The sequence below is a fragment of the Loxodonta africana genome, chromosome 8 (genome assembly GCF_030014295.1).
Source record: "Loxodonta africana isolate mLoxAfr1 chromosome 8, mLoxAfr1.hap2, whole genome shotgun sequence".
Classification (NCBI taxonomy): domain Eukaryota; kingdom Metazoa; phylum Chordata; class Mammalia; order Proboscidea; family Elephantidae; genus Loxodonta; species Loxodonta africana.
The window spans coordinates 90804854-90821236 of NC_087349.1; the positions used below are offsets into that span (position 1 = coordinate 90804854).

Below are 16383 nucleotides of genomic sequence, written 5' to 3' on the forward strand. Positions count from 1 at the left end.
TTTAGATTTAGATGATAAGAAAATAAAATATACATTAATGAATACCCATTTAAAATCTAGTGTGATCACCAGAAAAATTGGTTTATTTTGTAATACCGAGAACACCAAAGAGCGAAGGTTATGTCAGTGGAAAGACTTTGTTAATTTACCAGGCACAACTTTTTTCAGCCAAATTCTTTATCCTTTAACAAACAACTACCACTTACACACACATACACACACACACACACTTTTAAAAATACATCCTATCATAATGCCTAGGGTCTTAAATGCTTGCAAACGGCCATTCAAGGTGCAACGACTGCTCTCTATTCCACATAGAGCAACAGGAGAGTCAGTGATAGAGGGAGAAAATGGAATGTGTGGCTAATTGCCTCCGTGAGCAACTGCCTCTTTTGCCATGAAACTAGAAGAACTGGATGGTGCCCAGCTACCATTATTGAACATTTATCCAAGATTCTATAGAAGAATTCTGACAAAAAAGGGAAAATACGGAACAGAATTTCAAATTACCACGGACTCCAGACTTTCTGGAGCCATGGAGGCTGGGTGAACCCTGACACTGTTGCCCTAAAATAATCTTTAAACCTTAAATCAAAAATAGCTCCTTAAGGAAATTTCTCAACATAATAAAGGCCATCTATGTAAAACCAACGGCCAACACCATTCTTAACAGAGAGAGGCTGAAAACATTCCCCCTGAAAACAGGAACAAGACAAGGATGCCCTTTATCATCACTCATATTTAACATTGTGTTGGAAGTCCTAGCTAGAGCAAAAAGACAAGAAAAAGAAACAAAGGGCATCCAACCTGGTAATGAAGAAGTAAAACAGTCCCTATTTGTGGACGATGAGATACTATACATAGAAAACCCAAAGACTCCACAAGAAAACTATTGGACTAAAAGAAAGATTCAGCAGAGTAGCAGGACACAAGATAAACATACAAAAATTAGCTGGATTCCCATACACCAATAAAGAGAATGATGAAAAGGAAATCATGAAAACAATACCATTATGGTATCCCCTAAAAAAATAAAATACTTAGGAATAAATCTAACCAGAGATGTAAAGGACCTTTACAAAGAAAACTACAAACACCACTGCAAGAAACCAAAAGAGATCTACATAAATGGGAGAAACACACCATGCTCATGGATAGGTAGACTCAACACTGTGAAAACGACAATTCTACCAAAGCGATCTACAAATACGATGCAATCCCAATACAAATACCAACAACATTCTTTAAAGAGATGAAAAAACTAATCATTAACTTTCTATGGAAAGGGAAGAAGCCCCAGATAAGAAAAGCACTATTGAGAAAGATGAATAAAGCAGGAAGACTCCCACTACCTGACCTCAGAGCCTACTATATAGCTACAGTAATCAAAACAGCCTGGTACTGGTACAACAACAGATACACTGACCAACAGAACAGAATTGAGAACCCAGACATAAATCCATCCAACTATGGTCACCTGATCTTCAACAAGGGTCCAAAGTCCATCGAATGGGGAAAAGACATTCTTTTTAACAAATGGTGCTGGCAAAACTGGATGTTCATCGACAAAAAAATGAAACTGGACCCATACTTCACACCATACACAAAAACTAACTCAAAATGGATCAAAGATCTATATATAAAAGCAAAAACTATGAAGTTCATAGAAGAAAAAATAAGATCAACTCTAGAGGCCCTAGTAACATTAGCATTAACAGGATACAAGCTTTAACTAACAACACACAAACTCCACAGGATAAGCTAGATAACTGGGATCTTCTAAGTAAGTGAAATAAGTCAATCACGAAAGGACAAATATTGTATGAAACCACTACTATAAAAACTCATAAAAAGGTTTACACACAAAAAGAAACAATCTTTGATGGTTACAAGGGAGGGAAGAGGTGGGGGATGGAAAAACACTAAATAGACAATAGATAAGTGGTAACTTTGATGAAGGGTAAGACAGTATGCAATACTGGAGAAGCCAGCACAAATTGTACAAGGCAAGGTCATGGAAGCTCCAAAGACACATCCAGACTCCCAGAGGGACCAAATTGCTGGGCTGAGGACTGTGGGGACCACGGTCTCAGGGAACATCTAGCTCAATTGGCACAACATAGTTTATAAAGGAAATGTTCTACATTCTACTTTGAGTAGCATCTGCGGTCTTAAAACTCTGTGAGCGGCCATCTAAGATACTCTACTGGTCTCACCCCTTCGGGAGCAAAGAAGAATGAAGAAAACTAAAGATACAAGGAAAAGATTAGTCCAAAGGACTAATGGACCATATCTACCATGGCCTCCACTAGACTGAGTCCAGTACAACTAGATGGTGCCTGGCTACCGCTACTGACTGCTCTGACAAGGATCACAATAGAGGGTCCTGGACACAGCTGGAGAAAAACGTAGAACAAAATTCTAACTCAAAAAGAAAGACCTGACTTGCTGGCCTGACAGAGTCTGGAGAAACCACGAGAGTATGGCCCCTGGACACCCTTTCAGCTCAGTAATGAAGTCATTCCTGAGGTTCACTCTTCAGCCAAAGATTACACAGGCCTATAAAACAAAACAAGACTAAAGGGGCATACCAGCCCAAGGACTAGAAAGCAGGCAGGAACAGAAAAGCTGGTAATAGGGAACCCAAGGTTGAGAAGGGAGAGTGTTGACATGTTGGGGGGTTGTTAACCAATGTCATGAAACAATTTGTACTGTTTAAACAGAAACTAGCTTGTTCCGTAAACTTTCATCTAAAGTACAATAAAAAATTAATTAAAAAAAAAAATCCCCTTACCCAAAAGAGTACCCCTGAGGGAAGAGGAGAACAGTGGGATGGAGACCCGAAATTCTCATAAAAAGACCAAACTTAATGGTCTGACTGAGACTAGAAGGACCCCGGTGGTCAGGGCCCCCAAACCTTCTGTTGGCCCAGGACAGGAACCATTCCCAAAGCTAGCTTGTCAGACATGGATTGGACTGGTCAATGGGTTGGAGAGAGATGCTGATGAGGAGTGAGCTACCTGCACCACGTGGACACTTGAGACTATGTTGGCATCTCCTGTCTGGAGGGGAGATGGGAGGGTAGAGGGGTTAAAACTGGCAAAATGGTCATGAAAGGAGAGCCTGGAAGAAGGGAGCAGGCTGACTCATTAGGGGGAGAGTAAATGGGAGTATATAGTAAGGTGTATATAAGTTTATATGTGAGAGACCGACTTGATTTGTAAACTTTCACTTAAAGCACAATAAAAATTATTTAAAAAAAAAAAATCCCTTTGTCTCCTTAAAACCAAATAATAGTTTAGCTTAACTAGTAAAGACTGTTTACCTTGAGCATTATGCTCTTTCAAGATCTATCTATATGGGATCAAACTGACAACAGTAATTTAAAACATCAGATAGGAAATTTAGGGGGCAGTGAGTTTATGTTAACAGTGGAGGAACAACTCAGAAAAGGAGGGTGAGAGTGAGAATCACTGCACAATTCAAAGAATGTAATCAATGTCACTGAAATGTACATGTAGAAAACTTACTTAGTGAGGTTTTTTTTTTTTTTGGGGGCTTGGTTTGTTATTGGCCAATTCAGCATTTTTCAGGTATACAATTTAGTGATACCGGTTACATTAAAAGTTGGAATTATTAAAAGCTACCAAATAAATAAATAAAAATTTTTATTTTTCTACCATTTATTGAATGCAATTTTATGCTGGCTACTATGCATGTGTCACGTTACTTACTTTTTTTCATAATATTTTATTGTGTTTTCACTGAAGGTTTATGCAGAAGTTTAGGTTCCCATTCAACAATTTCTACACAAGTCGTTCAGTGACGTTGGCTACGTTCTTCACAATAGGCAAACATTCTCATTATTTCTGTTCTGGTTGTTCCATTACCATTAATCTAGTTTCCCTGCCCCCTTAAATTCTCATCTTTGTTTTAAAGTAATTGTTGACCATTTGGTCTAATACAGGTGGGTGTATGTTTTTTACTGTGTATAGTCTCAACAACAATAAATAAATAAAATAAATTATAAAAAAAAATACACCATAACCAAAGGGGTTACTCCATGAAATATAAACATGGTTCAATTTACCATATAAATAGAAATTTAAAAATCAGAATATTGCCTCTATAATCACCAGATTCACAAAATTCAACACCTAATCTTGGTTTTTTTTTAAAAAAACACTCAAAATAGGAATTGATGGATTTTTTTTTAACATGATGAAACTATATAAACCTTAGTTCATGAGGAAGAACTAGAGGCAGCCCCACTAAGGGCAGGAATAAGGCAAAGATGCCTACTACCTCCGCTACTATTTAACATTGAATCAGAAGTATAAGCCAAAGAAGCCAGACAAGAAAACAACTAGAGCTGTAAAAGCAATCAAACTATCTTTACTTGCAAGTGATATGGCAATATACCTAGAAAACCCATGAGAAACAATGTTAAAAGTTGATGCAAGGCAGAGCCAACATAGAGCTATAGACAGAGGCACCACAACGTCCCTCCACAGCAAAGACCCGAAAAACTAAGTAAAACAGACAAACATCAATTCTGGAACCCTAAGCATCAAATGAAAAGATAAAGAACTCAGCCAAGCACCAAATGGAGTAAGAAACTCAGAGAACAGAAAGTGAGGAGAGAAACACAGCAGAGGCCCCTTATCAGCTAACGCAGCACAGATTTGCCATCTTGGACTCCTGTCAGAGATAGGCGGACAGGGAGACAGAGCACCCAGTTACCAGTGATACACGTTTTCCCACCCCCCCCCCGACCCTTCTTCCCCCTGCTCTGCCTCCACCACTTCCCAGCGGCCCACAGTCACTTGGCTGGGAGGCGCCAGCTCTGTGCCTCTTGGATTCACCCTGACCACACTGGGCGGCTCCTTCAGTGCCATTTCTTTGTTGCTGATGTTGCTTTTTTTTGGCTTCTTTCAGTTTCCTCCCTGTTTCTCACCTCCTCCCCCTCCTTTCTCTTGAACACCTAGCTCCATGTGCCATCTGTGCTTCTCCTTGACAGGCTGTGAAGTGCCACTCGGCTGGAGAACTGCTTCCCCAGTTCACGCTGCTACACTGGTGGGGTCCTTGGGGCCTTTTTTTTTTTTTTTTACTTTTTCCCTTTTTGTTTTTCCTCATTTCTTTGTTTCTCATCTCTTCTACTCACCTTCTTTTCCTGTCTCCTGAATACCTGGCATCGTGTGCCATCTCCGTCCCTTCTAGCCAGGCTGTACTCATGACTGAGGAGACACTTCCCCAGTCTGTGCAGCCGTACCAGTGGGATCCCTGAGCAGCCGTTCCAGTGGGAGCCGTGCCAGTGGGATTCCTTTTTTTTTTTTTCTTTCTTCATTTCTGTTTCTTGTCTCTCTCTACTTTCCTTCTTTTCCTGTCTCCTGACTACCTGATGCTGTGTGCTATCTCTACTCTTTCTAGACGGGCTGTGTCCCAAGGCCTGGGAGCCACTTCCCTGGTTGCCAGTAGCACTCCTGGGGGCCTTTCTATTTTTTTTTTTTCTTTTTCTTTTTTCCTTTTTGTTTTTCTTCATTTCTCAGTTTCTTGTCTCTCCACTCCAACAGCAGGCTCCCTCAACACTTTTTTTTTTTTTTGGCTCCTATCTCTCTCTCTTCTCTCCCATACCCAACTTAGCTCCACACTTCACAACCTCCCCCTTCCCTTCTGCCTATCTGCACTGTGCGCTGAACATTGCACCCTTGAGCAGCACGGGCACAGCCTACCAGAACCTGCCCTGCACTGACTCCTGGCCCAGGCTATTGGCCCCAGTATGTACCACCAAGGGCTCATCCCAGCCCCTCCCCTTCAACTAGACCTGCCCTGCCCATTGGACAAGAAAGTGAAAAATACTATGCCCACAGACAAGCAAAGAACAAAGAATGCACAGCCCGTCTGCTGAGACATAACCAAATTAAAAAAAAAAAAAAAAGGCAGGATGAAACAAATCTACAATCGATAAACAAAGAAAATAACTACTGAATGTCTCAAAGACAGCAGACAAAAAAAAAAAAACAGGATGGTTCCAGTAGGCATCCAAAATGAAACACCAGATAACATTCCAGTAGAAGAAAAGGCACTGGAATCACATGATAGGGAATTCAAATCTCCAATATTCAGCACTATCCAAGCATTGAAGCAAAAATTAGACAAAAATGAGGAAAAAATAGACAAATTCATGGAAAAGCCAGACAAAATCATAGACAATATAGACAAAACAATGGAAGAATTCAGGAAAATAATATAGAAGCAAAATATCAAAATAAATTCACAACCAGAAATCATACAAAAACAATTAGAAATCCAAAAGATAAACAAGATTTCAGAAATGGACAGTGTCACAGAAGGTCTGAGGAGCAGGTTTGAAACAATGGAAGACAGGATCAGTGAAATTGAAGGCAAATACTTGGATACCACTTTGAGAAAAAATCAGAAAAAAAAAAAAAGAAGAAACCCTAAGGATGATGTAGAATACAATCAAGAGCAAAAATTTGTGAGTAATCAGAGTTCCAGAACAGGGGGAGAACGTGAAAAGCACAGAGAGGATCACTGAAGAATTGCTGACAGAAATCTTCTCTGATATCATGAAAGACGAAAAGCTCACCATCCAAGAAGCTCCAAGAACCCATACAGGATAAACTCCAAAAGAAAATCACCAAAGCATATCGTAAACACACTCACTAAAACCAAAGACAAAGAAAGAATCCTGAGAGCAGCTCAAGAAAAACGAAAGTCAGATGCAGAGGGGAATGAGTAAGACTAAACTCTGATTACTCGGCAGAACACTGCAGGCAAGAAGGCAATGGAATGACATATATAAAACCTTGAAAGAAAAAAACTGCCATCAGGAATAACATATCCTGCAAAATTCTCATTCAAATATATGGTGAAATCAAGACATTTCCAGATAAACAGAAATTAAAGGGATACGTAAAAACCAAACCAAATTTACAAGAAGTATTAAAGGGAGTCCATTGGTTTGAGAATAAACAACATCAGATGACAGCCTGAATCTAGGACTCAAGACCACACCAGCCAGATACCAACCTAGAGAATGAACTCTCAAGGACTACCAAAACGAAAAGATTTAAAACAGGGAACCAGAGAGGTTAGTCTGTAAAAGACAACAACATTAGAACAATAAAAGAGGAAATAAATGGTGTAAGTACAGAACTTTGTAATGGAGAGGAAGGCAAGGCATTACCAAGTAATAATAGACTGGTTCAAACCTAGCAAGATAAGGGTAAATTTCAAGATAACCACAAAGAAAATTAACAAACCTACTTATCAAAATAAAGAAGAAAAACATAAAGTCTTAGTAAAAACAAAATCTACAAAAACATAAGAAGTGAAAAAAAAATCCACAAACAAAAAGAATTCACCACAAGGAAGTAAGAGGACCAAAGAAAATGTCAACACCACAAAAAAAAACAACTACAAAATGACAGCAATAAATTTTTTTTTTTATCAATAAGTAACTGAACATAAATGGCCTAAACACACCCCTAAAGAGACAGAGAGTGATAGACGGATTAAAAAAATAAAAAACAGGATCCATCAATGTGCTGTCTACAAGAGACATACCTTAGAAACAAAGATGTAAATTTATTTAAAATCAAAGGATGGAAAAAAATATATCAAGGAAACACCTACCAAAAAAGAGCAGGAGTGGCAATACTAATTCCAGATAAAATAAACTTTAAAACGAAATCTACCATAAAAGACAAAGAAGGGCATTATACAATGATTAAAGGGATGATCCATCAGGAAGACATAACCATAATAAATATCTACACACCCAATGACAAGGCTCTAAAATACCCAAGACAAACTCTAACGTCACTGAAAAGAGAAATTGACAGTTCCACAACAATAGAAGACTTCAACACACCAGTCTCGGTAAAGGACAGGACATCTAGAAAGAAATTCAATAAAGATACAGAAGAGCTAAAGGCCATGATCAGCCAACTTGAACTCATAGACGTATCTAGAATACTGCACCCAACAGGTGCAAAGTACACATTCTTTTCTAATGCACACGGAATGTTCTCCAGAACAGACCACATCTTAGGCCACAAAGCAACCCTAAACAAAATCCAAAACACTAAGATAATACAAAGTATCTTCTCTGATCACAATGCCCTCAAAGTAGAAATCAATAACAGGGGGAGCAAGGGAAAAAAATCAATTATATGGAAACTGAATAACACCCTGCTTAAAAACCACTGGGTAATAGAAGAAATCAAAGATGGAATAAAAAAAACTCCTAGAGTCAAATGAGAATGAAAACACATCATACCAAAACCTTTGGGACACAGCAAAGGCGGTGCTCAGAGGCCAATTTATAGCAATAAATGTACACATCAAAAAAGAAGAAAGGGACAAAATCAAAACATTAGCTACATAACTCAAACAAACAGAAAAAGAACAGCAAAAGAAGCCCACAGCCACCAGAAGGAAGGAAATAATAAAGATCAGAGCAGAAATAAATGAAAAAGAGAATAGAAAAACAACAGAAAGAATCAACAAAACCAAAAGCTGCTTCTTTGAAAGGATAAACAAAATTGACAAACCAGTGGCCAAACTGACAAAAGAAAAACAGAACAGGAAGCAAATAACCCAAATAAGAAATTAAATGTGGGACATTACAACAGATCCAACTGAGATAAACAGGATCAAAACAGAGTATTATGAAAAACTATACTTCAACAAATCTGAAAACGTAGACGAAATGGACAAATTTCTAGAAACACACGACTGACCCAAACTAATACAAACTGAAGTTGAAAATCTGAACAGACCCATAACAAGAGAAAAGATTGAAAAGGTAATAATAAAACTCCCAACAACAACAACAACAACAACAAAAAACCCTGGCCTAGATGGCTTCACTGGAGAATTCTACCGAACATTCAAAGAACAGCTTACACCAGTACTACTCAAACTATTTCAGAACATGGAAAAGGAAGGTATACTTCTGAATTAATTCTATGAAGCCAACATAACCCTGATACCAGAAGCAAGCAAAGATACCGCTAAAAAAGAAAATTACAAACCAATATCTCTCATGAATATAGATGCAAAAATTCTCAGCAACATTCTACCCAATAAAGTTCAGCATCATACCAAAAAAAAAAAAAAAAAAAAACACCACAACAAGTAGGAGTCATACCAGGTATGCAAGGATGGTCCAGCATTACAAAATCAATCAACATCCACCACATAAATAAAAGTAAAGAATCACATGATCATCTCAATCGATGCAGAAAAGGCATTCGACAAACTTCAACACCCATTCCTGATAAAAACTCTCAATAAAATAGGTATAGAAGGGAAGTTTCTCAACATAATAAAGAGCATGTGTTTTTTTTTTTTATACAAAACCAACAGCCAACATCTTTCTTAATGGAGAGAGGCTGAAAACATTCCCCTTAAGAACAGGAACAAGACAAGGATGCCCTTTATCACCACTTCTATTTAACATTGTGCTGGAAGTCCTAGCTAGAGCAATAAGGCAAGAAAAAGAAATAAAGGGCATCCAAATTGGTAACGAAGAAGTAAAACAGTCCCTATTTGCAGATGATATGCTACTACAGAAATCCTGGTGGTGTAGTGGTTAAGAACTATGGCTGCTAACCAAAGGGTCACCAGTTTGAATCCACCAGTAGCTCCCTGGAAACCAATGGGGCAGTTCTACTCTGTCCTATAGGGTTGCTATGAGTCGGAATTGACTCGATGGCAATGGGTTTGGTTTTTTGTTTTGGTTTTTTCTGGTGAAGAGTAAGACAGAACACAATACAGGGGAATCCAGCACAACTTACTGAAGGCAAGGTCACAGAAGCCCTATAAACACATCCAAACTCTGTTACGGACTGAATTACTGGGCTGAGGGCTGTGGGGACCACAGTCTTGGGGAATATCTAGCTCAACTGGCATAATATAGCATCATGGATTGAATTGTGTCCCCCAAAAAATATGTGTCAACCTGGTTAGGCCATGATTCCCAGTGTTGTGTAGCTGTTCTCCATTTTGTGATTGTAATTTTTTGTTAAAGAGGATCAGGGTGGGATTGTAACACCCTTACCCAGGTCACATCTCTAAATCAATGTAAAAGGAGTTTTCCTGGGATGTGGCCTGCACCATCTTTTATCTCTCAAGAGATAAAAAGGAAAGGGAAGTGAGCAGAGAGGGGGGACTTCACACCACCAAGAAAGCAGTGCTGGGAGCAGAGCACAGAGAAGCTCCTAGTCCAGGGGAAGACTGATGAGAAGGCCAACAGAGAGAAAGCCTTCCCCTGGAGCTGATGCCCTGAGTTTGGACTTTTACCCTACTTCTATGGCACTGGGTTTTTTTACTGTGAAGAAATAAATTTCTCTTTGTTAAAGCCATCCACTTGTGGTATTTCTGTTATAGCAACAGCACTAGATGACTAAGACACATAGTTTAAAAAGAAAATGTTCTACATTCTATTTTGGAGAGTAGTGTCTTAAAAGCCTGTGAGCAGCCATCTAAGATACTCCACTGGTCTCTTCCCTTAGGGAGCAAGGGAGAATGAAGAAAACTGAAGATACAAGGAAAGATTAGTCCAAAGGACTAGTGGACCACAACGACCAAGGCCTCCACCAGACTGAGTCCAGTACTAATAGACAGCGCCTGGCTACCACCACTGACTGTTCTGACAGGGATCACAATAGAGGGTGCTGGACAGAGCTGGAGAAAAATGTAGAACAAAATTCTAACTCACAAAAAAAGACCAGACTTACTGGCCTGACAGAGACTGGAGAAACCTTGAGAGTATGGCCCCTGTATACCCTTTTAGCTCAGTAATGAAGTCACTCCTAAGGTACACCCTTCAGCCAAAGATTACACAGGCCCATAAAACAAAATGAGACTAAAGGGGTACACCAGCCATGAGGCAAGGACTAGAAGGCAGGAGGGGACAGGAAAGCTCGTAATAGGGAGCCCAGGGTTGAGAGGGGAGAGTGTTGACATGTTGTGGGGTTGTTAAACAATGTCATAAAACAGTATGTGTACTGTTTGATGAGAAATTAGTTTGTTCCATAAACTTTCATCTAAAGTCCAATTAAAAAAAAAAAGAAGAGCTATCAATTATCATAAACTATAGCTGGAAGTCAACATATAATATGTTAATGTGTAAGTTGAGATGTAGCAGAGTAATGTGTTATTTAGAAATGTGGAAAACCAGAATAGCTAAAATAATTGCTGCTGTTTCTGGGGAGCAAGAGGTGAAGCAAAGGACCACCATTTTTCCTTACTAACCTCTTAGTATTATTTGACTTTTAAAACTATGTACTCGTATTTCTTTGATAAAAATAAATAGTACTTAAAAAAATAAAAAAGCTGATGGAGCCAATAAAAGAATTTAGGAAAATAGCAGGACATAAAATTAACATAAAACAGTCATCGTGAAAGTTTGACAACACACTCTGGGGCTATGGAGAAACAGGCATCGTCATACATTGCTGGTGAGAATGCAGAATGATATACCATCTAGGGAAGGAAATTTGACAATATCTAACAAAATTACATATTCAATTGCCCTTTGACCCAGCAAACCCATTTCTAGGAATCTATCCCAAAGAAATATCAGCAAAACAACACTGTTTAAAGCACCCTAAATAAGAACTGATAGATACTTTTCCAACATGATAAAAACACATAAACCGAGACCAGACCCTGTGAGAGATGACAAGGTTATTTGTAATAGAAAAGACTGAAAAACAACCCAAATATCCAGCAATGAGGGGCTGATTAAATAAACTAAGATACAGCGGAGCACTCTGCAGCTCTAATGAGGAATGAAGAATATCTCACATGCTATGTGAAGTGACCTCCAAGGTATGTTTTTAGTTGAAAAACCCAAAGTGGAGAAAAGTGTGCTGTATTTTTACTCAAACAATACACGCCTTCTACATTTGCTCGCCAGCTACGCCCTCCCCCTCGCCAGGTATTTTCACAAGCACGCTATGCTCATTTTTTTACAGCAACATGTAAAAAAATTGGCATAGAGGCACTTATGAAAATACCTCAAGGGGGGGAGGGCACGGTTGGCAAACACATGTAGAAAAGGTGCGCATTATTTGCGTAAAAATGCAGTATATCACATGCTATTATGCATCTAAGAAAGGAAGAAAGGGACTAGGACGAATATGCATATACTTAGACATATGCATTATGTGTGTGTGATTTTTACACATGTGTATATGTATGCATGTATATGTATGTATAGGCACATATATATATATATGTATATATATATATATATATACATATATATATGTAATTTTTTAAATGAAAGCATAGAGACTTTCCATACATGGTCATCTATAGCGGAAAGAGGAAACAAGGTAGACAGGGATAAAAGTTAGGCTTCTATAAATAAAATTGGTTTTGTAAATTTAACTGTAAAAACAGGTAAATATTCTCCTTAATTATAGAGCAGTTATATACCCATGATCACAGAAGTCTCTGCGTGGCTCTGTTTTTAAGGCTAAGAATAATATTGAATGGAAATGGGAGCACGCAGTCCGACATGACAGTTCTTGGATCAGGAATGCTTGCTGTGAAGCCAGAGAAAGAGAGCAAGCGCTGACTGAGAGACCGCAACGCATGACTTACCTCAACCTTGCTCTCGGGTTCGTGGTCAGCAGCTGAGAAATACACAACCTCTTGTACTTCATCTCTGGGCCGGGCTGAATTTTTCCCAAATACCACCAGACCATCCTTAGCACGCGGCGGGAAGGCCACAAAACAGTAACTTGGAGGGGCTACAGCCATCCTGAAAAGAGAATGACGGCAACAGAGTGAAAGCGGGCCGAACACGGAACCCTTCCAACCGCAACTTCTTCAAACGTATTTCACCAGCTAAAATAGTTTAGTATTGAACAGTGTGCAGTTAGCTCATTAAGAGATCCCAGCCAGCAGATGAAGGTGGGATGCCTGAAGCAGAACTACAGAGCCACCAAGACCAGATACTGTTTAGGACTCCGTGGGATTAAACGAGCTCAGATTTGCAACAAACCCCAGTGGCAGCCAAAAGTGCAGTGATATAGGATAGACGAAAGAAGGTTATTGTTCCAGGCAGAAAACATACACTGCAAACCATCACAGTAATAGAAAAATAAATACTGTATACAACATTGCACTATCCAGGGCCTCGTAAGCAGAGATTCATGGCTGCCGGGTAATGGATTTGGGGATGGCAACGGGGAAATACGGACCCTGGTGGTGCAATGGTTAAGTGCTTGGCTGCTAACAGAAAGGTCAGCAGTTCGAACCCACCAGCCACTCTGTGGGAGAAAAGACCTAGCAATTTTCTTCCATAAAAATTACAGCCTAGGAAACTCTCTGAGCAGTTCTGTTCTTTTTTTTTGTGTGTGTGCTGTAGGTTAACGTTTACAACTCAAGTTAATGTCTCATACAAAAATTTATGCACATACTGTTTTGTGACATTATTAGCTACAATCCCCACAATGTGACAGCACACTTCCCCTTTTCACCCCGGGTTCCCTGTGTTCATTCAACAGGAATATAAAACAAAAAATAGTACACATGAGGAACGTACTTCTTAGTTCAATCAAATACTCGAGACCAAACGGGCAGCTCCTGTCCAAAAGCAGGATGAGAAGGCAGGAAAGGACAGGGACTGAGCAGATCTATTCCGTCCTGTAGGGTTGCTATGAGTTGGAATCAACTTGACAGCACACAACAACAATGGGAAACAGACCTAGAGATATATTGAAAGACACTCCTTTTTTAATATTTTTACTCTGCCTTAATGACATAAGTCAAGCACCTCTTGGTTCTCCTCCTACTTCTGTAAATGTTCCTGGGCTTGCTTGTTCTCTTCTACTTGGCCATTAAGAGTCCTTGCTGCTTCTTTCCTCACTGAATGCACCTTCTCTCTGGGAAGACTCCCTGAGTGGTGCAAACAGTTAACAAACTCAGCTGCTAACCAAAAGGTCGGAGGTTCGAGTCTACTCAGAAGCATCTCGGAAGAAAGGCCTACCAATCTACTTCTGAAAAATCAGCCAGTAAAAACCCTACGGAGCACAGTTCTGCTCTCGGCACACACGGGACCACTGTGAGTCGGAGCCAACTGAGGTGCAACCAGTCTCTCTGGGAAAATTCATCCATGCTCAGAGTTTCCCTTGTCATTTATGTGCTAATGAATGACCTATTCATTTAATTCCTGCCCAGTACCCTCCTTGAGATCCTAACCAATAGACCAAAGTGCCTATCTGACGTCCAAAGTTGATTTTGTCATCTTCCTCACCAAACTAGTTTCCTTTCCAAGGTTCCCTATTTCAGGAACCACTTACCATCTGCTTCTCCATTACCTAACCTGTCACTCATTCCTGCAGATTTGGCTTCCTATATCTTTACCCACTCTTATTCACCTCCACCACCACCACCCTGGACCAAGCCACCAACATCTCTAGCCAGGACATCTGCAGTAGTCTCCTAAGAGGTCACACCCTATAACCTCTACCATTCCCACTCCAAAACATTCTCCATGTTGCAGCCAAATTGATCTTTTTAAAAGGGAGATCCAACCATGTCATCCTCTGCTTAAAATTCTTCAGAGGTTTTCCACTGCTTTTATAATAAAGACCAAAATCTGTAACCTGGCACATTTGACTGTGTGAATAAGCTTGTGCCACCTATCGAGCCTCATCTTACACTGCTCATCCCTCTATCTCCCAACTCCAGCATGTGGGCCTTTTGCTAGTTCCTGTGATACTCCCAGGGCCTTTGTCCACACTGCGTACTTTCCCTTGAGCACTCCTTTCCCCAACTCCCCACACCAAAACCAACTGCCTAGCTAACTCCTGCTCCTTCACATGTCAGCTGAAATTTGCTCTCATTTACGTCCTCCACTACACACTCTCATAGTATCCTGTCCTTTCCCTTTATAGTAACAACCACCATCTGAAATTACCAACAATCAATATTTAGTCTCTCCCTTCACCCCAAACTAAGCAATATGAAGACAGGGACCATGTCTCTTTTGCACACCATTGTAAAAACCCAGCTCTATACAATGTCTTATGCAGAATAGATTTTCAATAAATAATGAACTAATGCTCTTTTCTTGTTTCTTAATACTCCACCAAGCTGACACTGACTCTCTACTACTCTCTTTTCTCACCACCATGCCTCTCTCTCTGCACCTGGCTAGAATGCCCTTCCTCTAGTCTAGGGCTTTGAACCGTTTCATTCCAGGTCAAACCCTGCTAAGAGTTTGCATTTCTACCCCAGAAACACTGAATCAGAATCTACATTTTAACAAGATATCCAGGTGATTCTTATGTATACATAAGAATCTTGTTAAAATGTAGATTCTGATTTGGTATATCTGGAGTGGAAATTAAAATTCTCAGAAGGGGTTTGAACCCATATGAACCAGTCAGAAGCCCTGCTTTAGTCTTTGTGCTTATCATTCAGGGTCTTTCAGGGAGATCTCTATAAAGAACTTAGCCATTTACTCAGCATCCATAAGCACTAATTCACCCAGTCTGTGCTAGGTTAATGTGTATTTATTGTTTGTAAATGAGGAGCTAAGCCACCCAATTACAGTAGCTCCTTCCCCAATCCCGTGCATTACAAGCACTCAACACACATTACCTATTGAACCAACTATTGTATTTGTGTCTTCAACTATCTTACTTAACATGTGTTTTATTTTGTGAGTAAAGCCAATATTCTCAAAAGAGCACTAGGCTGGGATTCAAAACCCAGCCCTACCACCTACTAGCTGTTTGACCTTGGGCGAGTCACTTTCCCTCTCTGAGCCTAGGTTTCCTCTTCTGCAAATGTTTTGCCCCAGCCCACAGATTTATCATGAGGATCAAAGATGATGCTTGAGAACACGTTTTACAAATTGTGGAAGCTACGTAAGCAAAAGATACTTTATCTGGGTTTTGACTGTCAAAACAGAGCAGCATCTCAATTCCTGTTGAGCAAGCCAATCGAAACCAACCTACTCATTCATAATTGGAGCAGTTGTCATATCGTTGAATCAGCAATACTATATATTTAGAAACGTTTTGTGAGGGACCATCTTGCTATTCGACATCCAGGCTACTTCAGGTCAGTCTGTGCATACACACGTTGGTGCGCAGAGTTCTTTTCTGTTGTGCTTATGGTAGGCCCTTCCCAGACTGCAGGGAAGAGGGGACTTCCCCCAACTCTGAAAATAATTCCTTCCTTACTCAGTAAAATACCCCCTCCCTTCTGTGAGAAAGAATAGCCAGCAAGATAAAGCGATGCCAGTCATTCTTCCCCTAACCCTCTCCCACTCTCACAAAAACTACATTGTCTGCAGACTTAGGGACAGAAAAATAAAGGCAT

The 16383-nt window shown here is 39.8% G+C and overlaps 1 protein-coding gene across 2 annotated transcripts in view; it reads right to left on the minus strand.

Moving 5' to 3' along the window:
* SCRN1 (secernin 1) overlaps positions 1-16383 on the minus strand; it is an 85371-nt gene that overhangs the window by 46111 nt on the left and 22877 nt on the right. For both annotated transcript variants that reach the window (XM_064290108.1, XM_003407033.4), the window contains one exon: positions 12649-12808. In XM_064290108.1, coding sequence (XP_064146178.1) covers positions 12649-12807 — 159 coding nt within the window. In that variant the 5' untranslated portion in view covers position 12808. The remainder of the gene's footprint in view (positions 1-12648; positions 12809-16383) is intronic.